This window comes from Trichomonas vaginalis, chromosome I (genome assembly GCF_026262505.1).
Source record: "Trichomonas vaginalis G3 chromosome I, whole genome shotgun sequence".
Classification (NCBI taxonomy): Eukaryota; Parabasalia; order Trichomonadida; family Trichomonadidae; genus Trichomonas; species Trichomonas vaginalis.
Genome location: NC_067203.1, coordinates 11734703 through 11761035, shown reverse-complemented (window position 1 = coordinate 11761035; position 26333 = coordinate 11734703). Strand labels below are relative to the sequence as shown.

At 33.3% G+C, this 26333-nt stretch overlaps 9 protein-coding genes and 2 pseudogenes across 11 annotated transcripts, besides 2 other annotated features; 2 read left to right on the top strand and 9 right to left on the bottom strand.

Moving 5' to 3' along the window:
* Positions 1-5057: part of a mobile genetic element that runs on past the window's edge.
* TVAGG3_0970770 (uncharacterized protein) lies at positions 668-1339 on the bottom strand (the record flags this gene model as incomplete). The annotated part of the gene is made up of 1 exon (XM_051253669.1): positions 668-1339. The coding sequence occupies one exon, from the start codon at positions 1337-1339 to the stop codon at positions 668-670; it is 672 nt and encodes a 223-aa protein (XP_051079243.1).
* On the bottom strand, positions 1462-1995 carry TVAGG3_0970760 (annotated as a pseudogene). The gene has a single exon. A coding segment is annotated over exon 1 (534 nt).
* On the bottom strand, positions 4011-4766 carry TVAGG3_0970750 (protein of unknown function, DUF4106 family; the record flags this gene model as incomplete). Its single annotated transcript, XM_051253668.1, has 1 exon — positions 4011-4766. A coding segment is annotated over one exon (756 nt), but the record flags the coding sequence as incomplete, so codon positions are not given.
* Positions 5058-5453: 396 nt separating the features above from the next.
* Positions 5454-5884, bottom strand: TVAGG3_0970730 (annotated as a pseudogene). Its single transcript has one exon. A coding segment is annotated over exon 1 (431 nt).
* Positions 5885-5886: 2 nt separating this feature from the next.
* On the bottom strand, positions 5887-6244 carry TVAGG3_0970720 (protein of unknown function, DUF4106 family; the record flags this gene model as incomplete). Its single annotated transcript, XM_051253667.1, has 1 exon — positions 5887-6244. A coding segment is annotated over one exon (358 nt), but the record flags the coding sequence as incomplete, so codon positions are not given.
* A 658-nt stretch (positions 6245-6902) lies between these two features.
* TVAGG3_0970710 (protein of unknown function, DUF4106 family) lies at positions 6903-7521 on the bottom strand (the record flags this gene model as incomplete). The annotated part of the gene is made up of 1 exon (XM_051253666.1): positions 6903-7521. A coding segment is annotated over one exon (619 nt), but the record flags the coding sequence as incomplete, so codon positions are not given.
* Positions 7522-7976: 455 nt separating this feature from the next.
* TVAGG3_0970700 (uncharacterized protein) lies at positions 7977-8867 on the top strand (the record flags this gene model as incomplete). Its single annotated transcript, XM_001299975.2, has 1 exon — positions 7977-8867. The coding sequence occupies one exon, from the start codon at positions 7977-7979 to the stop codon at positions 8865-8867; it is 891 nt and encodes a 296-aa protein (XP_001299976.2).
* Positions 8868-9932: 1065 nt separating this feature from the next.
* TVAGG3_0970690 (uncharacterized protein) lies at positions 9933-10202 on the bottom strand (the record flags this gene model as incomplete). Its single annotated transcript, XM_001299976.1, has 1 exon — positions 9933-10202. One exon carries the CDS (start codon positions 10200-10202, stop codon positions 9933-9935), a length of 270 nt encoding a protein of 89 aa, XP_001299977.1.
* Positions 10203-13356: 3154 nt separating this feature from the next.
* On the bottom strand, positions 13357-13599 carry TVAGG3_0970680 (uncharacterized protein; the record flags this gene model as incomplete). The annotated part of the gene is made up of 1 exon (XM_001299977.1): positions 13357-13599. One exon carries the CDS (start codon positions 13597-13599, stop codon positions 13357-13359), a length of 243 nt encoding a protein of 80 aa, XP_001299978.1.
* A 751-nt stretch (positions 13600-14350) lies between these two features.
* On the bottom strand, positions 14351-14587 carry TVAGG3_0970670 (uncharacterized protein; the record flags this gene model as incomplete). The annotated part of the gene is made up of 1 exon (XM_001299978.1): positions 14351-14587. One exon carries the CDS (start codon positions 14585-14587, stop codon positions 14351-14353), a length of 237 nt encoding a protein of 78 aa, XP_001299979.1.
* Positions 14588-15820: 1233 nt separating this feature from the next.
* Positions 15821-17341: a mobile genetic element.
* A 621-nt stretch (positions 17342-17962) lies between these two features.
* Positions 17963-18295, top strand: TVAGG3_0970650 (uncharacterized protein; the record flags this gene model as incomplete). Its single annotated transcript, XM_051253665.1, has 1 exon — positions 17963-18295. One exon carries the CDS (start codon positions 17963-17965, stop codon positions 18293-18295), a length of 333 nt encoding a protein of 110 aa, XP_051079239.1.
* Between the last annotated feature and the right edge of the window lie 8038 nt (positions 18296-26333).

The following is a 26333-nucleotide window of genomic DNA, read 5'->3' as shown; positions in this document are numbered from 1 at the left end:
AAGAGTTAAACTTGCCACAGATGTTTTCTAAGTTTGTCATATTAGGGTTCGAATAACCTTCTAACAGTTTGCACAAAATATCTGTAAAGAATGTGTTCTTACCTGTTCCTTGTTTTCCAATTATAATGAGAGCAGTTTCATTTTTAGCACTTGGATGTTGTAAGATGTTTGCAAACCAACATAAATATATACTCATAGACTCTTTCGTTTCCATTGCATATAATTTCTTTGACATGGTCTAACCAAGCTTCTATAATATTTTCTTTCCATTCTACTTGTTCATATTTATATCCAGTGAAGATAGAATAGAAGTTTGGAGAAGGTGTATAGAACTTTATACCACGAACTGAAAAATCTTCAAGTTTTGACAATAAGATATCCCAAGCATCTAACATCTTCATGCCAACTTGTACAACTTTATTTTCTTAAGTTTCTGTTTACATTCTTGTTCTGAAACTATTGTTGCTCTTGGTTTGTTAAAGACTACATCCCATTCTTTCATAACATAACATTCTGGGCAGAGTCGACATAAATGACTAAACGTTTCAAATTCTCGACTGCTTTGTATAGTCTCTAAATGGACACATATTTCTGAATGTTTGGAAGTCATAAAAATCTGAAACATCTATTCTGTACATTTTTATAAAAATAAAAAAAAATATTTTTTTTATTCTTGAGCTATTTGTTGCATTTGTTGTTCTTGAGCTATTTGTTGTTGAAGTTGTTCTTGTAATACAATACTTTCACCAGTTGCATCTTCCAATTCGAAACTTTCTGCCGTCATTGACAAATACATAGGACATAAAAGTTTTACAGGAACAAAGTTTGCGTCAACTAAGGTTAAGTTTATGTTTGCTAAAGTGTTTGAGTTTACTAAAGCTGAAAACTCTGCATTCGAATGAACAATAGGCAAACCAGCAGAGAAAGTGTTGTTTATACGCATAAGTATCTTTTGGTCATAGTAGTTTCTGTCGACATTCGAATAGCACTTTGAACCTAAGTTTGAAACAATATATAAAATAGGTGTACTTAAAGTCAATGGAACAGACATTCCTTGTATGACACCTTTTCCTGTTATAGGAAACTGTTGGTAGTAAAAACCAGATATAAGTTTTGTATTATAGCTCATATTGTTTATAGTAAACTCAGTCGGACATCCAAACATAATGAAACCTGCTCTAGTTGCAGCACATGTTACACTCGTCCTTAAAGTATTAAATAAGTCAACAAAACCTGTTGGTGGTATATCTGAGTAAGTATCTTCAAAGGAGTATTTTTTACCATTCACAACAATAAAATCTTCTGGTGTCAAAAGAGCAAAACAAGCTTTAGTCGTCATTGTGTTTAAGGTTAGTTTACAATATCGTCCTTGAGGACTTTGTAAGTTTGTTGTTATAGAATTATATGACTCAGGGTTTTTAGTCGTAATAGTATAAACCACTATGTCTTCTGCCATTTTACTTAGCAAATAAACTTTAATGAAATGTTGTGGTCGTCAAATATTTTTATAACGTCTGGGAAACTATATTTTAAGTTCAACGTTTCACCTCCTTTCATAACGTATATCTTGTCAATGACATTATATGAAACACCACAGCAACTAACGTCGGGTTCTATTTCTTTGATGTTTATATCGTCTGCCTCTGTCAAAAGTTTCAATAGTTCTTTCAAAACTTCATGAGGTGCAATGACATATGAGTTCACTTTTACAGGGTTGTGTTCGACCAAGTTTAACATTATACCTAAAGCTTGACAAATCTTCTCCTGAGTTTGAAGTTTGTTTTTCAGTTGTTGGTAGTCATTTCGAATATCTGCAACAGAACTTAAGTCTCTGCTAACTCAGGATATGTTGGGTTCTTTTACAGGAACAATTGTTATACCATCTTCGTCTTCGTATGGTTTCCCCACTTCAACATCTCTTTCTTTGACATTGACAACAACACTTTGACTGTTTGTTTGAGTTGGTGAATTTAACTTCACATCTGCCACCGCCATTAAACCTTTTGAAACACTTACGCTTCTATTTTTCGGAAATGACATTTTACTTCGAATAAAAATATGGACGTATTGAGTATCTCTTCGAATTGAAGCAGAACAAAGTTTACACACACAAACAATACAAATACATTGACAGAATAGTTCTTTATACAAACAATGGAAAATGTTATAGAATAGCAGTCTTTGCTGAACCAAAATATTTTCATAAAGCAAAGAAAGTTGGTATAACTGAAATGGTGAAAGTTCTTGAAGCAGACAAAAATATAACAACAAAACTTACAGATATTTCTAAAGGAAAGTTTATAATACAATTTTATGTCAAAACTGGCGTACTGTCAATATTTGACGGAGAGAAGTCAGTTCAAGAACAACTTACTGACCTGCTGCCAAAATCTGCTCGATGGAAGCTGTCGTTATGCCAATCTGAGGAGCCCCAGCAGGTTTCATCGAACGAATCTTCAAAAGAGCATCTTCCGTGAAAAGTGCTATTGGTTTTGTAAACTTCTTTGCTTTCAATTCATCTGGACCGTCTCTGTCACCAGTATATTGTATTTGAACTGTACCAACAGTTGAAATACCACCCATAAAGTCTTCTGAGTCAGCAAATGGAATGCCAAGCCAAAAGTTTGAACGGTCTCCATTTGTATATTGAGTTTTTTGACCTCCTGTATGAGTCCATACTTTCACATATGGCATAATAGAACTTTGCATTTCAGGGTTAATGGTTGTTGTGAAGTTGTTGTTAAAGTTCATAGCATCTAATGTCAAGTTGTATGACCTCATATCCTCAACTGTAGAATATTCTTCTCTTGGATAATATTTGCCATCTATGTTTATATGATATTTAATACCAGGGTTGTAGAAACAAGAATAGTCATTTATAGTTCGTCTGAACAGTACAAACATAGTATCTGCATGTTTCATTGCAGTTGTTAAAGCAATATCTGTTCTTGCACCTGGGTCAGCACTTTGGTTTCCAACTTCACCTGCAAAGTCTTTGACAGATATTTGGTGTATAGGGAACATAAGTGGAACTGCAATATATTTGGCAGCTAAAGCATTTGAAATATCTGGGTCCAACATATAGACTGCAAGTCTGCTTTCTATTCTCTTGCATTCAAACTTTTCGCATGTGAACTTAACTGGGTCCCAAGCATCTCCAGCAGCATTGAAATAATAGTTTACTTCAGTGTTGAGGTTTGAGAAACCAAAGTCTAAGTCAACTTTGTCTTTGCAAAATTCGGCGAATGGCGTTTTATTTGTTCCCTCTACGTCTGTAAGAGTGAATGGGTCTTGTGTTGGTGCAATGACTAAGTTATTTTTGCTTGGAGTAAGTTCGATAGAAATTTTTCCTGCCCAGTTTGGCAAGTATCTTAAAAACCTGAAGATGAGGAAAGATGACAAAGGAACTCTAAGTTTCAGTTTTACTTTGGTTACTGCTGCTGCAGTTTGTCCAGAAAGGTCAACATAAACTCCTGGAACGTTAGGGTCAAGTCTTCTTATTTTCTCAATAGTTGCATACTGGTCTGTTTGTTCTCTAGCTTGTGGTTGTACTGAGTTTCTCAAAGCGAACCATTCATAGTTTGCCCATGTTACTGTTTGAACTAAGTCAGAGTTAGAATATATCTTATATCCCATGAAAACTTCTGGAGCATATTGGTATCCGACATAGAAAATTCCATTGCAACCTTTCTTGTTAGACAACTTGGCAGAAGGTTTTATTTCAATGTCTTGTTCCACGTATAAGAATGAGTTGTCAATAGAAATTATATGAAACCTGTCGCAAGCAATATCTACTGTTGTTGAAGAACCTTCTCCAAACTCACCTACATTTCCATAAGAAACAGCAGTTGTATATTCGTAAGTTCCAGGAACTATTTCTGACCTTCTAATGGCATTGTCGCATTCGTTATACCATTCGGAAACATTTCCATTCATGGCATCCAAAACTGTTGGCGTTATATTCTGAGCGGCGTACATTTCATATGGGTAAAAATATAGAATAGTTGGATTTATTTGTCATAATAGAACCCACGTGGACCAAGCTTTACTTTCTTCCTGGCTGAGTTTTTAACTCTTCTTTTTCCTTCATTGCCACTACTTTCACTAGATGAAGTTACTTCTTCACTACTTTCACTTTGTTCTACTCTTCTCTTCTTCTTTGGTGTCGCTTTTGGTAACATGCCCTCTGCTTCAAGTTGTTGCATCTTTGCATCATGTTCACCTAGTATGTTGCAAATTTCACGTGTCCTTTTTGCCTTTAGGCTCTGGTCGCCCATCTCAGGTATCCTATATCCTAGAAAGATTTCGTCATAGTTTGTATTTGAGTCTTCGCGTATTGTTTGCATGACTCTTTCCTGAGTTTCCGGTTCAAGCTCTTCAAATATAGCTTGTCCATATGGAATAAACTTGTTTCCAAATATATGTTTTTGTAGCCATTCTGGTTTTCTTTCCATGTTACCAACAATATCTTTTGTGAATGGGAAAGCTTTTACCCAACGTTTCAGTCTTGCGTCATTTATTTCTGTAGTTGGTTTTATTTTGTCAAGGAACATGTTTTTCAATACTAACATTTCATTTGGTACTGTCCATTTGAGTTTTCTTAAATATTCATCCCTTCTCATTTCATCGTCTGCAAAGTAAGTTTTTATGACATTTTGTAAACTTTCGTTTGCAAGGTCATGTACAATAGGTTCTCTTCCTTCTCTCTCCCTAACTCTCTTTCTAAACTCTTCACCAAATATACCATCTCTATGGTTCTGTGTAGTTCTTTGAGATAAATGTTTTAGAACGTCAGGTGTTATATTTCCATCAGCCATGTTCATTTCATACTGGTTCAAAATATCTGCATCTTTCATATCTTTCAATGGCATTAAAGCCGCGCTGAAAATACCAGCTAAATCTGGTTCACCATTCATTTCCATTGCGTCTACAACATCTTGGAATTGTGGTTGTAAGTTTATGAACCACCTATCCGGGTTAGCTTTATGACCCCATCTCATTGTAGTTCCATAGTCTGCAGAAACAAAAGTAGGTTTGTTTCCATATTGGCTAGGTTCTGAATGAACTTTAAACAATGTTTCATTTCTATATGTTTTGTTGAAATTTAACCTTTTATTTTCACCGAGTTCATCCAAAGATTGAACGTTATATGCTCGTAAGTAAAAAGGGTTGTTGTATTTGTGTACACTTTCTTTCAGTACTTCCATTCTATGCTGAATATTTTCATCTGATGTTGGAGTCTTTTGTATGTCGGCAAACATTTTTCGATATTCTTCTACTCCGTCAGCCGAATTTTTCTTAAACTCTTGGAAAGATTCCATATTCACCTCATACTCTTGTTGAGGGTCAAGATTTTTCGGCTGTTCCAAATCTTCATCTGGTTCTGTGAAGTTAGTTTCCAAAGGAGGGACTTGTTCGTTTCCTTCAGGCTCTTCTAGCTGTTTTTGCTGAACTATTTCTTCCATGTCTGGTTGTATCTGAACTTCTTCCTGTGGAGTTTCTTGTACCTCATCTGCTGGCATTTCATATATTCCGAGACCGTTTTTAACAAGTTCCCTCTCTAAGTCATCCGCATACATAACCCTTTCTTCTTTCGTTCCGTCTTTATTTTTTACGCGTTTCATGAAGAGAGTTGAATTGTCATTTAGCTCTGACACCAAATATCTCGGAGTAAATTCAGTCATGTCATTTGGATGATATGCTATTAAATCATATTCCTTAGCGAGTTTGTATTTTCCAGGTTTGAAATTATATCCCATTTGATGCTGAACCATAAAGCTAAATAGGTTCGAGTCAGTATTTCCTTCCTTGAACTTTCTAATAGCTTCTTTATATCTGTCACTAAAGTCAAGAGTATCTGGGTAACCATATTTTCTTTAAGCATTTTTAAGAAATCTTGGTTTCCTTGTTCTCTACTTCTTTTATGTCCTTGCTCTGTTTGTGGTTGTTGCTGTGCAGTGTTTTGAACTGTTGGTTGTGGTGCTGGTTGTGGAGTGGTTGTGTGCTGTTGTTGTGGTGCAGTGTTTTGAACTGTTGGTTTGGTGCAGTGTTTTGAACTGTTGGTTTGGTGCAGGGTTTTGAACTGTTGGTTGTTGTGTTGGTTTTGGTGCAGGGTTTTGAACTGTTGGTTGTGGTTTGTTGGTGCAGGGTTTTGAACTGTTGGTTGTTGTGTTGGTTTTGGTGCAGGGTTTTGAACTGTTGGTTGTTGTGTTGGTTTTGGTGCATGCCTGGTGTCTGTGTCCATGTGACGATGTAAATGTTCTAGGTAGTCCTGGTGCAGGTGCTTCTCTTGGAGGGTTTGGTGGTATATAAGTTCCACTAGCTAGTATATAAGTTCCACCAGCTGGTATATAAGTTCCACCAGCTGGCACATATGTTCCATCTACAGCATAGTGTCCTACCTGACTTTTCGTTTTTAAGAAAGCATTTACTAGGTCTGTTTTGGTCTGTTGTAACTCTTTTCTTTGACTTTCCACAACAGTTGCTCTAACGGCGTCATAGGCACTTTGAACTGCCTGTCTCGTGCTGCATCTGTTATTTTCGTCAGATTTTGTGCTACTTCTCTTAACTCTTTGTCGAAACCTTCAGACTTCAGTTTCTTTCCAGATGAGAAGTCGTTCACTTGTTTCACCTTACTATGAAGAGCTTCGAAGGCGTTCTTAAAGTCAGCATTTGTTAAAGCTTCATTTGAACTGTCTTCATCCGCTTGTATTTTTGTCCTTATTGACCCTATAAGCTGGGCTGCTTTAGCGTTGGCTTGGGCATCTAACCAGTCATTGTTAGCTTTTATATTTCTGCGCTTTTCATTGCCTTTTGCATGGCTGCGTCGTTATTTTTACTTTCTTGTGCTAAGTTTTCATACTGTACGGTTTGGTTTTGCAACTGTAAAAGTTTTTCTGCCTTTACATTTGCTTCAACTTCTTTTTTATACTCATCGCTATCCATATATGTCTTCAGGGCTTTTTGTTTTATCTCTTCATCTTTCAGTACTTTATATTGAGTAGTATGGTTTTTCAAATTTACAACATCTTGTTCCATTTTTGCTACTTCTGCTGCTTTTTCTGACACTTTTTTCGCATATTCCTCTGTACTTAGTTCTTTCAGTTGTTCTTCTTTCTTCTTTTTCTCTACGTTTAACTCATTGAGTTTCTTTGTGTGTCTGTCATATTCTAGTTTCTTTTCGTTTTCACTTATTTGCTTCTGTATGTCTATGTTTGACTTTTTGACATCTGATATTTGATTTTTGAGTGAACTCAAATTCATTTGACTTTGAGGGTTATAGGCTGTTCCGTCTGCAGCTCCACCATAGCCTGCCATTTTCGCTAAAAGTGCCGCTCTTAAACCTCCACTCTGTGCACCAATAACTCGGTTTAAAAGCATAGGATTGCTTGACATTTGTTGCAACATAGTGGGGTCATTCAGCATTTGTTGTTGCAACTGTTGTTGTGGTGTCAGTTTTACTATTGGATGTTTCAATGCTCTCTTCCTCTTACGTATATTCTTACGTAGCTTACGTGGCATTTTAAGTGAAGTTAAAAAGCGGTTTTTGACAGATGTTTATATGACACTTTTTGTTCAGCACAAAAAACTACTCGGTCAAAGTGTTGTCAGTTTTGTAAAATAACCGTCCTATCTCATTCTATAAGGGGGAAAGTCTTCTCAAAGTATACTTCCTTGGAACGCCCGTAACTTTTCCTGTAGCGACGATAGACCCTTACTTGTCCGGACAAAGTTATACTATTTTGAGTGCTCTACAAAAAAAGTCAACGGCGACGACTCTCAAAAACCGTTGTGTAAAAAGTTTTACCGTTGGACAAAAAAGTATATATAGAAAACAAAAAACGTTTATAGTTCATTCAATATTTGAGATGGAACGGTTTGCCAACGGAGACTTTTCAATAAAATAAAAAAATAGAGGGGGTTACCGTTGACAAAAACCGTTTATTTCAAACTCTTATTTGAGTTTATTTTTCATAATGGAAGGAAGAAAAAGTGTCGCAAACAATTCTCAACCGCTAACCAAAGCCAAAGCCCCACAACCTCCAAGAACCGGCACAGCGGTTAGAATAACCACCAAAAAGTCTAACAGCGAATTAAGAGAAATTCTTCAACAAATTTGCTCTAAATATCTCAAAGACGCCGAAGAAAACACACAACCAGACGCTACATACAATACTCAGTTCTGTGAAGTTCTGAACAAAGCAATTGCTAGTTCAATTGAACTTACTAAGACAATTCCAAATCCAATTGAGCTTAGCGATGTCTTAGTTCAGTATTTTCCAACATTTACTAAGCTTATAATGTTGAGAACTTTATACCAAGTTCGTCAAAATCTTCCTCGTAACATCCAACGGTCATTCGACAAGAGCATTGCCGAATTCCAAGTCTTTAGTTACGGATATGACCAAGATGAATACGAGGACGAGTTCGGAGACAACTGTACAAAATGGTTTGAATGTTATACGACAACACAATTTGAATTCGACTTTCTCGAATTCAACGCAGCAACCATTCATATCATTGCTCTTTACCTTTCCGAACAACAACAAGACCTCGCAGATGGAGATGTTGTTACTGTCGTCATGAAAACTCCTGAACAATTCGGAAAAAAGAAGTCTCTAATTGCCAAATTCGTTCCAGGACATCAGCTTTTCCAACGCACAGAAGTCTTCTGTATTCCTGGAACTAAGTTCTTTGTCAGGAGCGAACTCAAAGAAAGATATAATGTGTCATTAAATTACACATTATATAATGTTTTCGACCCAGAAGAAGGCTTCTTCCCAGAAGCAATGGAGGAGGAAGAAGAGGATGAGAAAATACAAGACTCTATCCAAGAAGAGTCCTCCGAATTCACACCAGAAGACTAACAATTTTCCGAATAAAAACTTCATTTATACTAAACATCTTCAGGGCTAGAAGGGGCGCAGCCCCTGGAAGCCCCTCATACCTGACCTCATTATATATGCATTTCGATATGGTTCATCCATAACTCTAAAAATTACAAAATTTAACTGTAAATTAATTTATATTCAATAATCAAAGCATATTAGATGTAAACTATATCTTTTCAATAAGAATCTATTCCATTAGGTGAAGGCAAATCATAATGAATAAAAGTTATAATGCTTGATTTCGTTTATTGCCAATTTAAAAATATTATGAGTTAAACAATGAACATCATATTTACTTCGTTGCGATCATTTTCAATATTACGATGGCAATATCCTTTCTTGACAACAAATAAGGAAATCACAACAATGATAGTTACTAGTACTATAGAAACAACAACTCCGATTATAATCTTATTCCTCTTTCCAATATCTGTTTTGTTTGTTTCTTGATTGTCAGTTTTACCTTCTTGGTTCTTATTACCTGTGTTGGGATTGGCCTTGCTTCGTTGGGCTGTCTGGGATATTGATATTGATAAATTCGTTGTCGTGGCTTTTGATGTTGGAGTTTTTGGAGTTGGTGTCTTTGGTATTGGAGTAGAAACTTCTTCATTATCACAATCAACTGGATAGTGTAGTCATAGGTTTTGGTATTATACTTAACCTGAATATATATTCTTTTTCCAATCAATTTTTGGTAATCAGATTGATACATCTTATTTTCGCCATAATCAGAAAGATTGAACATCGCTCCTCGTTGACTTCCTCCATAATTTCCAGTAGTGTATTTAATAGCACTAATTTTCTTTGAAACCCCATCAATTTTTACCGATATTTTTAATGGTCCTCCTTCTGGTATTCCAGGGGCCCAGAAACTGAATAGCCTGGTGGAGGATATGCCGTGAATAAAAGTTGTTCTTCACTGCTGTATCCCATATTAAAAGTCTTCATTGCAACACAATTTGTTAAACCACTTTGATAATGATATTCTAGAGAGTTATACGCTCCTCCAAATGCTGTTTTTTTGAGACCTCCATAAAACACTCATCTTCTATGTCCTAAATTTTCATTAGTATCCCAAGGATCATGGATAAATTGCTGTACTGCACTGGCAGCATCATATGATCCAAAACCTGCTCCAAGATTTGAACTTGAGCATCCGGCATACGCTGTATTTGTGTAACATGATGTATCCCTGCTTGGTCTATGATTTAATAATCTGTTTTTCACATTGCAGATTGCACATTGTATTTGTTTGTTATCATATTTTGAATAAAGTGTAACACGGATATCAAATCCAACAAGCCATCGCATGTAATTGAGCTCTTTAAGTCCTTTATTATCATCAGATTTTTTATCGTAGCTTAATTGGGTGCAACTTCCTTTATGATCTTGATAAGGCGGTTTTTTATCACGACTATAAATTGTGCTAGTAGCATATGATTTATATCTTCTGCAGACCTCTGCCTTTGTTCTTCATTCAAGCTTATCAAAATGGACATAAATGAGATATAACAACATTAGTATATGTTCTGGAAAGAATTCAATATTTGAATGATTTACAAATTGTTAATAAGATGAAATCATTCCATAACAAATGTTTATTTCAATAATAAATTAATTCTAATCTGCAGATCTTTTTGAATGTGTCGCAAATTCAATTGCCTTATTCTAAACCAAAGATTCACAATACATTTTTAAATTCAGTTTTAAAATCAATTATTTCTGAAAAAATGTTCAGAATTAATAAAAATTTTCAGAACCCACAAAAATTTTTATAAAAAATAATCAACATGAATGAGAATTTAAATTGTAACGCTCGAATAAATATGCTCAGATGACTTCAGTTAATATCATACGCTAATTAATGATGCCATTTGAACAGAAATTTCCACTCCTTCAGAAATTATAAATCACATCCAGAGGATAACTCTGGCTATAAGAAATGTTCATTAGCGTAAAAAAAGACAGTGATCCATTAAACTAACTTTCAAATCATGCATTGAAAAGACAAAGTTTATGGGTAAAAAAACTAAATATCTACTTTTTAAGACTTACTTTTATATTTTAATTGAAAACATTTCAACATTATTTTTTAAATAAAAATCCAATGAAATGGTTAAAAGGGGAAAAAGTTATTTGATAGACTCGGCACCGTGTTCATTTAAAAAATTGACAATTTCTGTTGAATTAGCTTTGACTGCAATACTAAGAGGGCAATCATTAAAAGCGAAAGAATTTCATTAAAAAATGGCAAATATGAAAAGAAAAAGAATGCGATAAAACAATAATCAATATGAAAGGAAAAATAATTTGAATAAACAATGATAAATATGATAAGATAGATAATTTCATAAAACAATAATGAATATGAAAGGAAAAAGAATTTCATTAAATAATGAAAAATATGAAAAGAAAGAGAATTTTATAAAAACATGACAAGTATGAAAAGAAAGAGAATTTCATAAAACAATGATACATGTGAAGAGAAAGAGAGTTTTATAAAACAAAAGAAAACATAATAAGAAAGAAAATCCAATAAAACAATGATTAACATGAAAAGAAAGTAAATTTCATAAAACAATGATATATGTGAAGAGAAAAAGAATAAGTTTCATGTTCACATTAGCACCATGTTCAATTAAGAAAGTTATGATTTCTATCGAATTCGCCTCGATTGCAATAGTAAGAGGGCATTCATTAATATCAAAAGTGCTTCATAATACAATAATCGATATGATAAGAAAGAGAATTTTATATAACAATGATAAATATTAATGCATATAGAATGAAATATAGCATTGATAAATATTAACAGAAATATAATGTAATAAAGCAATGATGAATTTGAAAATAAAGAGAATCCAATAAATCAATGATTAATATGAAAATAAAGAGAATCCAATAAGGCAATTATTAATACGAAAAGAAAAAGAATTACATAAAATAATGATAAGTATGAAAAGACAGAGAATTCTATTTATATTTAAAAATGAAAGATATTAAGGGAAAAAGAATAAATTTCATGTTAACATTAGCCCCATATTCAATTAAACAATTAACAATTTCTATTGATTTCGATTTGATTGCAATACTAAGAGGGTTATCATTAAAATTGATAGAATTTCATATAACAATGTAAAATATGAATGGAAAAAGTATTTTATAATTCAATGATATATTTGAAAAGCAATAGAATTGTATAAATCAATGATTAATCTGAATAGAAATTCAACACAATAAATCAATGATAAACATTAAAAGAAAGAAAATTTCATAATTCAATGATAAATGTGAAGAGAAAGACAATGATATAAAACAATGCCAAATATGAGAAGAAAGAAAATCCATTAAAAATATGATAAATATGAAAATCATGAAAACTCCATAAAACAATGATAAATATGAAATGAAAGAGAACGTCATAAAACAATAATAAATATGAGAAGAAACATAATCCAATAAAACAATGATGAATATGAAAAGAAAGAGAACTCCCTAAAGCAATGATAAATATGAAATGAAAGTGAACGTCGTATAGCAATGATAAATATGAAATGAAAGAGAAGATAAAAAACAAATGATAAATATGAAAATTAAAAGTGTTTTACAAAATTGTGATGAACATGAATAAAAAAAGAATAAACTTCATGTTAACATCAGCACCATATTCAATTAAACATTTGACAATTTCGATTAAATTCGATTTGATTGCAATAATAAGAGGGCTATCATTAAAATCGAGAGAACATCAATGAATAAAAATAAATTTGAATAGTAAAAGAACTTCATATAACAATGATAAATATAAAAAGAAAAAGAATTTTATAAATCAATTACAAATATGAAAAATAAAGAAAATAGTTAGTATACAAGTCTTGGGTATGGTGGCACTGCGTTCCACCTTATCCAATACTTGTGAATTTGACACTTTACAAAACCGTTAACGTATATTTTACAACACAAACACAAACACCAACTTAACCTTAAATATTTATAAAGCCGCCAACAATTTCACCTCACTATCGTTCTCACTAACGACTTCACTAATGTTCTCATAAATTTTCCTCAATATCTTCATCATCAGTGTTAACCCTATTGTAGTCATACTTGAAGCCATAAACTTTCTCTAACTTCTTAACGTACAATTTACATAACTTACCTTCGTCATCGTATGGTTTAATGATATAACTATTTCTATCTTTATAAACAGTCAATGAAAAGTCAACTGGTCTCGGATGTATTTGAAAGAACATGTTATGCTCAGGAAGGAAGAATAAATGTTTAAATGTATGTTTTTTATATGTTTTGATTTGTATGAGTTGCTTTTGTTCTGTCATTGCATCCAAATAAAATAAAAATAATTTTAAAAAATAAAATAAAAAATAAATGATATCACCACCCTCACACGTATGAAAACATAGCACAAAAATAAATTTAGGTGAAGTGGTGAGATCTAACCCGATTTCTACCCTGTTGAATTCATTGCTTTCTCCAACTCTTCTAACTTCTTCTTAAGTTCAGCAATGTTGTCCTCATGAAGTTTAATCTTTCTCAAAATTCCTTCTTTATCTAATGGTTGCTTTATCTTTCTAAACTGAACTCTACCATCCTTCATAGTATGAATGTAAAAACCTTCTGGAATAATTCCTGATTTAATGTATTCTACCAAAAACTTTTGTTTCATTGCTTCAGTGACTTTATTTGTCATTTTACTCTAAGGTGAAGCTAGCACAGCGATAATGGATTTCATGACTTTTTAGTATTTCATGCAATCTTAACAGATAGCCTTACAAGTACTTCCAGTGTCCCTAGCTGTCCCTCCTTAGTTAGTATACATATCTTGGGTACGGCGGCACTGCGTTCCACCTTACCCAACATAACAGTTTGACACTTTACAAAACCGTTAACGTATATTTTACAACACAAACGCAAACGACAACACTAACTTAACCTTAAATATTTACAAAACCACCAACCACTTCACCTCACTAACGTTTTCGCTAACTACTTCACTAATGAAAAAATAAACGTTCTCACTAACGTTCCCACTAATGTTCTCACTTACAAAAGTATTGCAACTCCTCCCATTGCTGTGCTTCACATAACAGCTCATAATCTTCAGTATCGCTGCTGTCACTCCAATCGTCAGAGTCAAAGTCACTGTCAAAATGAATGTTAGTAAGTTTTGACAAAGCTAATGAAACACGTTTACCGTTTGTATCTATTGCTTTTATATATCTCCCATTATGTTTGTTGTCATAAACGCTCAAACTAACTTTACCCTTTCTCCCTCGTATCTGATAGAATGTATTTTCACGAGGAACGAAGAACAAATTCTTGAACTCATGACCGTTGTAGTTTGTTATCTCAATAGTTTTCGTCATTACATCCAAATAAAAATTTTCAGTAAAAATAAAACTAATGTTAAAATTTCTCATAACATAAACGTTCTCATTGCTTTATAACTCTCTTCCTTTCTCCAACTCTTCTAACTTCTTCTTAAGTTCAGCAATGTTGTCCTCATGAAGTTTAATCTTTCTCAAAATTCCTTCTTTATCTAATGGTTGCTTTATCTTTCTAAACTGAACTCTACCATCCTTCATAGTATGAATGTAAAAACCTTCTGGAATAATTCCTGATTTAATGTATTCTACCAAAAACTTTTGTTTCATTGCTTCAGTGACTTTATTTGTCATTTTACTCTAAGGTGAAGCTAGCACAGCGATAATGGATTTCATGACTTTTTAGTATTTCATGCAATCTTAACAGATAGCCTTACAAGTACTTCCAGTGTCCCTAGCTGTCCCTCCTTTTATATAACTCCATGATATTTATAATCTCGCGAAACTTAACAGGTAGCATAACAGATTAAAATCAGATGAGGTTTTGAACCAAAATTTCTAAGCAACGTTGTCAAGGATTTTGAGGAACTAGGGACAGAGTGTGGCAAAGTCCAAGATTTAATTTATCTTCATCTGTTTCATCAACTATCTCATCTAATATGCCAATATTTTATTCATAACTCGTGGCAAACTCACTAACTTTCGTTATGTTCATCTGCATGCTTCATCTGATAGAAAGTATGACTTTCATTAACTCTGTGAGATAATGAAAACTACTAGGGACAGAGACCATGGCAAAGTTTATGACTTTCATTATTTCCAGAACTTAATGAAAACTACTAGGGACAGAGACCATGGCAAAGTTCATGATTTAATTTATTCTCTCACTAACAACAAACACTAACATTAAGTACTAACTTCAGCACAAATGACAAACGCTAACATCAAGTACTAACTCCAACACTAACATCAAGTACTAACTTCAACTCTAACAACAACACACAAACAAACAACAAACACAAACTCCAACACTAACGACAAAAATAAATGTCCTCACTTCTTAACAAAGTAATATGTGCTTCTTACACCACCATAGCTCAAACGTTTCTTTTCAAACATCGATTGAAACTTATTTTGAGCCATTGGCTTTAGTCTCTTTTTCTTCAAATACGCCAAGAAATCTTCTTCACATCTTTTCACTTCATAGCCTTCTTTAAACTCCTCCTTGTTAAGTTCTATGAAATCCTTTATATCATTCTTTGTTGCAATGGCTTCTTCACGAACGACATCATGAACTATTTCAACACTGTTCTCATGAACGACCTCCTTACTGTTCTCATGAACTATTTCATCACTGTTCTCATGTATGACCTCCTCACTGTTCTCATGAACTATTTCATCATTGCATTCATGTATGACCTCCTTACTGTCTTTTATAAGCGTTTCAAAGTCTTCTTTACTCATTACTTCAATCTCATGCTGTTCACAGTAGTACTTAAACTCACTGTATATGTCTTTGTTGTATGTTATATTGCTTCCCATGTACTCCATGAATTTTTCAAGCACTTCCTCATAATTCACTGTTTCTTTCTTTCCACAACCTTCTAATATCATACTTGCTTCGTAAATATAACTTCTTGCAGAACCGTCTCGCTTTCTACTTCTCTTCACAAATTCTCTCATTTTGCCACCAAATACATTTGAACTACATGCAAAGAATTCATTCTCCTTCGCAAATTCTTTATATCTTCTGTAGCACTCTGTACAATTCCATCCGGATACAAACTTTTCATAGAACTCCTCGTAAAACATTTGGTAAGGTGTTTTGTTCATTTCGATGAGTTCTTGTTTAGCCCTGGTGAATGGTATCTTCCTTACATCAAATTCACTTAAATCTTTCTTCATGAAGTACGTCAGTAAGTTTGAATAAAACTCTTCATTAAAGCTTTCAATGAGATTTGAGAAATATTCGTAATTTCCTTTGTATCTGCTGCTTACGTCAATGACAACAAATCTTCTGTCGTCTTTGTCAATCTTTACTGAGTTGAAGTTGTTAGATATCATGATGATATTACAAACATTCTCTATCTTTCTTACTGGCTGACACTTCTGATTTAAGTCCAACTGAGTCTCTGTTACTATTGACTTTAGTGCGTCGTGGTTCATGACCTTAGACGTATCGCATGAGCTTAGTTCATTGCATACGATGAGCTTCATGTTCTCAATAGCAGCATTGAATCTACCAACCACATTCTCTATTGCCGTTATATTATTGTTGGCGTACTTGCTAATGAGCTCGCATAGAACATTAGTAAGTACATTCTTACCAGTTCCTTGCTTTCCTATTAACAAAAGTACTGTTCCAGTCTTTCCACAAGGATTTTGAACGATGTAGGCGAACCAGTTCAAAACATACTCATAAAGCTCTTCATCCTCATTACATATGACATCGTGAACATGTTTCAAATATCCTTCAATAACGTTCTCATCTACTTCATTCAGTACCTCATACTCATATCCTCTGAAATAGCTGTAAATGTCATCTCTTTCGTCAAAGAATCTCATGCCTGACTTCATAAGATAGTTCTTGTTCTGACCCGCTTCATAAATCATCAGTGCGTTCACATCCTTCTCCTCAATACGTCCTACATAAACACTCTTCATGAGCTTATTGAATTCCTTGCTATCTACTGACACAAGTGTTGTTGTGTCTCGTATTCCATCATAATCTTTCACTAGATATGTCATACGTGCTCCGTCAATAACGACAACACATCTTCTTAAGTCATTTATAACACTAACTATGTCAATACCTTCTTCACTCATGTACTTATTTCTTCTCAAGTCCTTTAGTGTGAAAGTGTCTCTAAGTTCTATTTCAAACAATTCATTTACACATCCTTTGCAATACTTCTCTATAAAATATTTCTGTCGTTCTTTACTAAGTTTCTTAACAGCTCTGAAGAACCATGTGTTTTGACTCAAACATCCTTCACAACTTCTCTCATTCATTCCTAGTTCTTTCATGTCATTATCTTCAACCTCTATGGTCTCATTGACTAAGGTCAAAGGGTTCTTAGTCATTGCTGGTCTTATCTGAAACAATGTTTGTGCAACAGGTTTAACTAGTTCAGCAACGTCCTTCCTTAATATGAATAGCTGTTTCCACTCATCTTTGCTAACAGTTCTTTCATAACCACTGACAGTAATGATTTCATTTGCTGACCTTAGACGCTTATGTTCTATCATTTGTATTGCTTTTGTGTAAGGCTTTCGTGAGCATAGGTTGTATATGTCATTCCTGCAATGTTCATTCATGCCAATAGTACTAAATCCTTTCTTTGCTGTTGAATGCATAATATCCATTAGTTCCTGTGTTCGTATTGCTGTCTCATAAAATACAACAAGACCTTTGTCATCTATGACGTACTTACCGAAAACATTGCTTATATTCTTTAACCATGAAATAACATCCTCATTCATGCTGTCAAACATGAAGTAAGGTCTTACATACTCTTCACTTATAAGATACTCCACAAAGTACTTGTTAAGCTCTATGTCCTCGTGAGCGATTTCATTAGGTTTGATATTAGTTCCTTTTGTCATTGCTGTCATGTACTTCACTCTCATAGTTCCTTTCAATAGCGTAAAAATACTTCATTGTTTCATAACTGCTCTAAATTCTGTTCAAAATTCGTACAACATAACTTTTATCATTAGTGAAAGAACATGAGCGAAACAACAACATCTAACATTACAGAAGAAGTCAATGACAATGCCGATGAAAACATTACAGAAGGAGCTAGTGAAAATATTGACGAGTTCGTTGATGAAATATCTGACGAAGCTGTTGAAATAACAGCTTATGGTAAGCATTCGTTTGAGTTCTACTACTATGTTGAGAATGAGGACGCATTCTATTATTATACAGGTCTTAACTATCGAAAACTTCATATAAACTTTACAAAAACAGGTGCTGCTTATGTTTGTATGATAGATACAGAAAACAAGAGAGTAATCTTATGCATAAACAAATTCAAACGCTTGTACGGCTTCATGTAGGACAAACATTATTTTTCAACACTAACGCCAACACATAGGACATACGTTCATGACTAACATTACTGTATAACATAAATGTTTTGTCATAGATTTCATCGTAAATGTTTTGTCATGATTTCATCGTACATGTTTGTGTCAATGATTTCTTCGTATATGTTTTTCATGATTTCATCGTAAATGTTTTATGTCGTAATGTATATTGTCTTCTTCGTATATGTTTTGTCATGACTTCTTCATCGTAAATGTTTTATCAAGACTTCTTCGTAATGAACGTATATGTTTTGTCAAGACTTCTTCGTATATGTTTTGTCATGACCTCATCGTAAATGTTTTGTCATGACCTCATCGTAAATGTTTTGTTATGACCTCATCGTATATGTTTTGTGAAGAATATAGCAACCGCCGGAATTCAGACGGTTGCTTTTTATACAAAATTCACACAGGAAAATTCTTGAGTTTTGGTTGAAAGAATACGGTGGAGCCAAAAGTGGCTCGACCTCAAAACAAGCATTTTATGAGCTTACAAAGGGTGTTATGAATGAATTCAAAGGTATTTGCATACATCCTGACCTCGTTCATTTTGTTGTTGAATTCAGCAAAAATAATGTTTAGGGTAGATGGTTTTTAGGTGTCACTACGTCACCATGTGTCACCAGGTCATTTAACTTCTCTTAAAATTACTGACAACATGACATTTAGACAACAGTCCAAGAAATAAACTTCATCGTATATGTTTTGTCAAACATGAACGTATATGTTTTGTCAAAACTTCTTCATATATGTTTTGTCATGATTTCTTCATCGTAATGAGTGTAAATGTTTTGTCGAAACTTCATCGTACATGTTTTGTCAAACATGAACATAAATGTTTTGTCATAGATTTCATCGTACATGTTTTGTCAAATATGAACGTAAATGTTTTGTCAAGACTTCTTCGTAAATGTTTTGTCATAGATTTCATCGTATATTCTTTGTCAAACATGAACGTAAATGTTTTGTCAAGACTTCTTCATCGTAATGAGCGTATATGTTTTGTCAAGGTTCTTCGTAAATGTTTTGTCATGATTTCATCGTAAATGTTTTGTTATGACCTCATCGTATATGTTTTGTCAAACATGAATGTAAATGTTTTGTCATGATTTAATCGTAATGAGTGTAAATGATTTCATATAATTGCTTACCTCGGAAAACCGAGAGAAGAGATTCCATATGAAAATCGCAAGAATTTGGCTCCTGGTTTGAAATATTATTATGTTCATAGACTTCATCGTATATGTTTTGTCAAACATGAACGTAAATGTTTTGTCATGACTTCTTCGTATATGTTTTGTCATGACTTCTTCGTATATGTTTTGTCAAGACTTCTTCGTATATGTTTTGTCAAGACTTCTTCGTAAATGTTTTGTCAAGACTTCTTCGTAAATGTTTTGTCAAGGTTTCCTCGTACATGTTTTGTCATGATTTCATCGTTTATGATTTGTCAATACTTCTTCTTCGTATATGTTTTGTCAATACTTCTTCTTCGTATATGTTTTGTCAAGACTTCTTCGTAAATGTTTTGTCAAGACTTCTTCGTACATGTTTTGTCAAGACTTCTTCGTACATGTTTTGTCAAGACTTCTTCGTAATGAGCGTAAATCAGACAAAAATAAAGTTTATGTTAGCATGTTAGATCAACACGTTTTCTAACCTCATTTCTAACATGGTCTAAAACACACAAAACTCATGAATTTTCGTGAATTTCCTTAAGATAGAAAAAATAAAGTTTATGTTAGCATGTTAGATCTAACACGTTTTCTAACCTCTTTTTTCACCTCATGAATTTTCATGATTTCATCGTACATGTTTTGTCAAGACTTCTTCGTAAATGTTTTGTCAAGACTTCTTCGTACATGTTTTGTCAAGACTTCTTCGTAAATGTTTTGTCAAACATGAACGTATATGTTTTGTCAAGACTTCTTCGTAAATGTTTTGTCAAGACTTCTTCGTAATGAGCGTAAATCAGACAAAAATAAAGTTTATGTTAGCATGTTAGATCTAACACGTTTTCTCACCTCTTTTCTCACCTCATGAATTTTCATGATTTCATCGTATATGTTTTGTCATGATTTCATCGTATATGTTTTGTCATGATTTCATCGTAAATGTTTTGTCATGACTTCTTCGTATATGTTTTGTCATGACTTCTTCGTATATGTTTTTGTCATGACTTCTTCGTACATTTTTGTCAAGACTTCTTCGTAAATGTTTTGTCATGACTTCTTCGTATATGTTTTGTCAAGACTTCTTCGTAAATGTTTTGTCAAGACTTCTTCGTACATGTTTTGTCAAGACTTCTTCGTATATGTTTTGTCATGACTTCTTCATCGTAATGAACGTAAATCAGACAAAAATAATGTTTAGGTGAAGTGGTGAGATCTCACCTGTTTTCTCACCTCTTTTCTCACCTCATGAATTTTCATGATTTCTTCGTACATGTTTTGTCAAGACTTCTTCGTACATGTTTTGTCAAGACTTCTTCGTATATGTTTTGTCATGACTTCTTCTTCGTAATGAACGTAAATCAGACAAAAATAATGTTTAGGTGAAGTGGTGAGATCTCACCTGTTTTCTCACCTCTTTTCTCACCTCATGAATTTTCATGATTTCTTCGTACATGTTTTGTCATGACTTCTTCTTCGTACATGATTTGTCAAGACTTCTTCGTATATGTTTTGTCATGACTTCTTCATCGTAATGAACGTAAATCAGACAAAAATAATGTTTAGGTGAAGTGGTGAGATCTTACCTGTTTTCTCACCTCTTTTCTCACCTCATGAATTTTCATGATTTCTTCGTACATGTTTTGTCAAGACTTCTTCGTACATGTTTTGTCATAGATTTCATCGTATATGTTTTGTCATGACTTCTTCGTATATGTTTTGTCAATACTTCTTCTTCGTAATGAACGTAAATCAGACAAAAATAATGTTTAGGTGAAGTGGTGAGATCTCACCTGTTTTCTCACCTCTTTTCTCACCTCATGAATTTTCATGATTTCTTCGTACATGTTTTGTCATGACTTCTTCTTCGTACATGTTTTGTCATGACTTCTTCTTCGTACATGTTTTGTCATGACTTCTTCGTATATGTTTTGTCAAGACTTCTTCTTCGTACATGTTTTGTCATGACTTCTTCGTATATGTTTTGTCATGACTTTGTCAAGATTTCATCGTGAATGTTTTGTCAAGACTTTGTCATGACTTCTTCGTAAATGTTTTGTCAAGGTTTCATCGTACATGTTTTGTCATGATTTCATCGTTTATGATTTGTCAATACTTCTTCTTCGTACATGTTTTGTCATGACTTCTTCGTATATGTTTTGTCAAGACTTCTTCTTCGTACATGTTTTGTCATGACTTCTTCGTATATGTTTTGTCATGACTTTGTCAAGATTTCATCGTGAATGCTTTGTCAAGACTTTGTCATGACTTCTTCGTATATGTTTTGTCATGATTTCTTCGTATATGTTTTGTCATGACTTCTTCTTCGTACATGTTTTGTCATGACTTCTTCTTCGTACATGTTTTGTCAAGACTTCTTCGTAAATGTTTTGTCACGACTTCTTCGTAAATGTTTTGTCAAGACTTCTTCGTACATGTTTTGTCAAGACTTCTTCGTATATGTTTTGTCAAGACTTCTTCGTATATGTTTTATCATGACTTCTTCGTATATGTTTTGTCAAGACTTTGTCAAGACTTCTTCGTAAATGTTTTGTCATGATTTCTTCGTATATGTTTTGTCATGACTTCTTCGTATATGTTTTGTCATGACTTCTTCGTATATGTTTTGTCATGACTTTGTCAAGATTTCATCGTGAATGTTTTGTCAAGACTTTGTCATGACTTCTTCGTATATGTTTTGTCATGATTTCTTCGTATATGTTTTGTCATGACTTCTTCATCGTAATGAGCGTAAATGTTTTGTCAAGACTTCTTCGTATATGTTTTGTCATGATTTCTTCGTATATGTTTTTGTCATGACTTCATCGTATATGCTTTGTCAAGGTTTCATCGTATATGTTTTGTCGAAACTTCATCGTATATGCTTTGTCAAGGTTTCATCGTAAATGTTTTGTCATGACTTCTTCATCGTAATGAGCGTAAATGTTTTGTCATGATTTCTTCATCGTAATGAGCGTATATGTTTTGTCAAACATGAACGTAAATGACCCAAAAATAATGTTTATGTTAGAATGTTAGATCTAACACCTTTTCTAACATGTTTTCTAACATGGAGGATTTCATTAGATATAAATATTCTTCCTTCATTTCATTCTATACACAATTTATATCATAGACGATTTAATAGATATAATACTTTACTGTTTCATTAGATATACACATTCTTCCTTCATTTCATTCTATACACAATTTACATCATAGACGATTTAATAGATATAATACTTTACTGTTTCATCTGATATAAACATTCTTCCCTAAACATTATTTTAGTTAAAGTCCATCAAATATTTTTAGGATACTTTCACCAAAAAAATATTTATATCTAATGAAATCCTCCATGTTAGAAAACATGTTAGAAATGAGGTTAGATCTAACATTCTAACATAAACATTATTTTTGGGTCATTTACGTTCATGTTTGACAAAACATATACGCTCATTACGATGAAGAAATCATGACAAAACATTTACGCTCATTACGATGAAGAAGTCATGACAAAACATTTACGATGAAACCTTGACAAAGCATATACGATGAAGTTTCGACAAAACATATACGATGAAACCTTGACAAAGCATATACGATGAAGTCATGACAAAACATATACGAAGAAATCATGACAAAACATATACGAAGAAGTCTTGACAAAACATTTACGCTCATTACGATGAAGAAGTCATGACAAAACATATACGAAGAAATCATGACAAAACATATACGAAGAAGTCATGACAAAGTCTTGACAAAACATTCACGATGAAATCTTGACAAAGTCATGACAAAACATATACGAAGAAGTCATGACAAAACATATACGAAGAAGTCATGACAAAACATATACGAAGAAATCATGACAAAACATTTACGAAGAAGTCTTGACAAAGTCTTGACAAAACATATACGAAGAAGTCATGATAAAACATATACGAAGAAGTCTTGACAAAACATATACGAAGAAGTCTTGACAAAACATGTACGAAGAAGTCTTGACAAAACATTTACGAAGAAGTCGTGACAAAACATTTACGAAGAAGTCTTGACAAAACATGTACGAAGAAGAAGTCATGACAAAACATGTACGAAGAAGAAGTCATGACAAAACATATACGAAGAAATCATGACAAAACATATACGAAGAAGTCATGACAAAGTCTTGACAAAGCATTCACGATGAAATCTTGACAAAGTCATGACAAAACATATACGAAGAAGTCATGACAAAACATGTACGAAGAAGAAGTCTTGACAAAACATATACGAAGAAGTCATGACAAAACATGTACGAAGAAGAAGTATTGACAAATCATAAACGATGAAATCATGACAAAACATGTACGATGAAACCTTGACAAAACATTCACGATGAAATCTTGACAAAGTCATGACAAAACATATACGAAGAAGTCATGACAAAACATGTACGAAGAAGAAGTCTTGACAAAACATATACGAAGAAGTCTTGACAAAACATGTACGAAGAAGAAGTCATGACAAAACATGTACGAAGAAGAAGTCATGACAAAACATGTACGAAGAAATCATGAAAATTCATGAGGTGAGAAAAGAGGTGAGAAAACAGGTGAGATCTCACCACTTCACCTAAACATTATTTTTGTCTGATTTACGTTCATTACGAAGAAGAAGTATTGACAAAACATATACGAAGAAGTCATGACAAAACATGTACGAAGAAGAAGTCATGACAAAACATGTACGAAGAAGAAGTCATGACAAAACATGTACGAAGAAATCATGAAAATTCATGAGGTGAGAAAAGAGGTGAGAAAACAGGTGAGATCTCACCACTTCACCTAAACATTATTTTTGTCTGATTTACGTTCATTACGAAGAAGAAGTCATGACAAAACATATACGAAGAAGTCTTGACAAAACATGTACGAAGAAGTCTTGACAAAACATTTACGAAGAAGTCTTGACAAAACATATACGAAGAAGTCATGACAAACATTTACGAAGAAGTCTTGACAAAACATGTACGAAGAAGTCATGACAAAACATATACGAAGAAGTCATGACAAAACATATACGAAGAAGTCATGACAAAACATTTACGATGAAATCATGACAAAACATATACGATGAAATCATGACAAAACATATACGATGAAATCATGAAAATTCATGAGGTGAGAAAAGAGGTGAGAAAACGTGTTAGATCTAACATGCTAACATAAACTTTATTTTTGTCTGATTTACGCTCATTACGAAGAAGTCTTGACAAAACATTTACGAAGAAGTCTTGACAAAACATATACGTTCATGTTTGACAAAACATTTACGAAGAAGTCTTGACAAAACATGTACGAAGAAGTCTTGACAAAACATGTACGAAGAAGTCTTGACAAAACATTTACGAAGAAGTCTTGACAAAACATGTACGATGAAATCATGAAAATTCATGAGGTGAAAAAAGAGGTTAGAAAACGTGTTAGATCTAACATGCTAACATAAACTTTATTTTTTCTATCTTAAGGAAATTCACGAAAATTCATGAGTTTTGTGTGTTTTAGACCATGTTAGAAATGAGGTTAGAAAACGTGTTAGATCTAACATGCTAACATAAACTTTATTTTTGTCTGATTTACGCTCATTACGAAGAAGTCTTGACAAAACATGTACGAAGAAGTCTTGACAAAACATGTACGAAGAAGTCTTGACAAAACATTTACGAAGAAGTCTTGACAAAACATATACGAAGAAGAAGTATTGACAAAACATATACGAAGAAGAAGTATTGACAAATCATAAACGATGAAATCATGACAAAACATGTACGAGGAAACCTTGACAAAACATTTACGAAGAAGTCTTGACAAAACATTTACGAAGAAGTCTTGACAAAACATATACGAAGAAGTCATGACAAAACATGTACGAAGAAGTCTTGACAAAACATATACGAAGAAGTCATGACAAAACATGTATGATGAAATCATGACAAAACATATACGAAGAAGTCATGACAAAACATTTACGTTCATGTTTGACAAAACATATACGATGAAGTCTATGAACATAATAATATTTCAAACCAGGAGCCAAATTCTTGCGATTTTCATATGGAATCTCTTCTCTCGGTTTTCCGAGGTAAGCAATTATATGAAATCATTTACACTCATTACGATTAAATCATGACAAAACATTTACATTCATGTTTGAAAAACATATACGATGAGGTCATAACAAAACATTTACGATGAAATCATGACAAAACATTTACGAAGAAACCTTGACAAAACATATACGCTCATTACGATGAAGAAGTCTTGACAAAACATTTACGTTCATGTTTGACAAAGAATATACGATGAAATCTATGACAAAACATTTACGAAGAAGTCTTGACAAAACATTTTACGTTCATATTTGACAAAACATGTACGATGAAATCTATGACAAAACATTTATGTTCATGTTTGACAAAACATGTACGATGAAGTTTCGACAAAACATTTATGCTCATTACGATGATGAAATCATGACAAAACATTTACACTCATTACGATGAAGAAATCATGACAAAACATATATGAAGAAGTTTTGACAAAACATATACGTTCATGTTTGACAAAACATATACGATGAAGTTTATTTCTTGGACTGTTGTCTAAATGTCATGTTGTCAGTAATTTTAAGAGAAGTTAAATGACCTGGTGACACATGGTGACGTAGTGACACCTAAAAACCATCTACCCTAAACATTATTTTTGCTGAATTCAACAACAAAATGAACGAGGTCAGGATGTATGCAAATACCTTTGAATTCATTCATAACACCCTTTGTAAGCTCATAA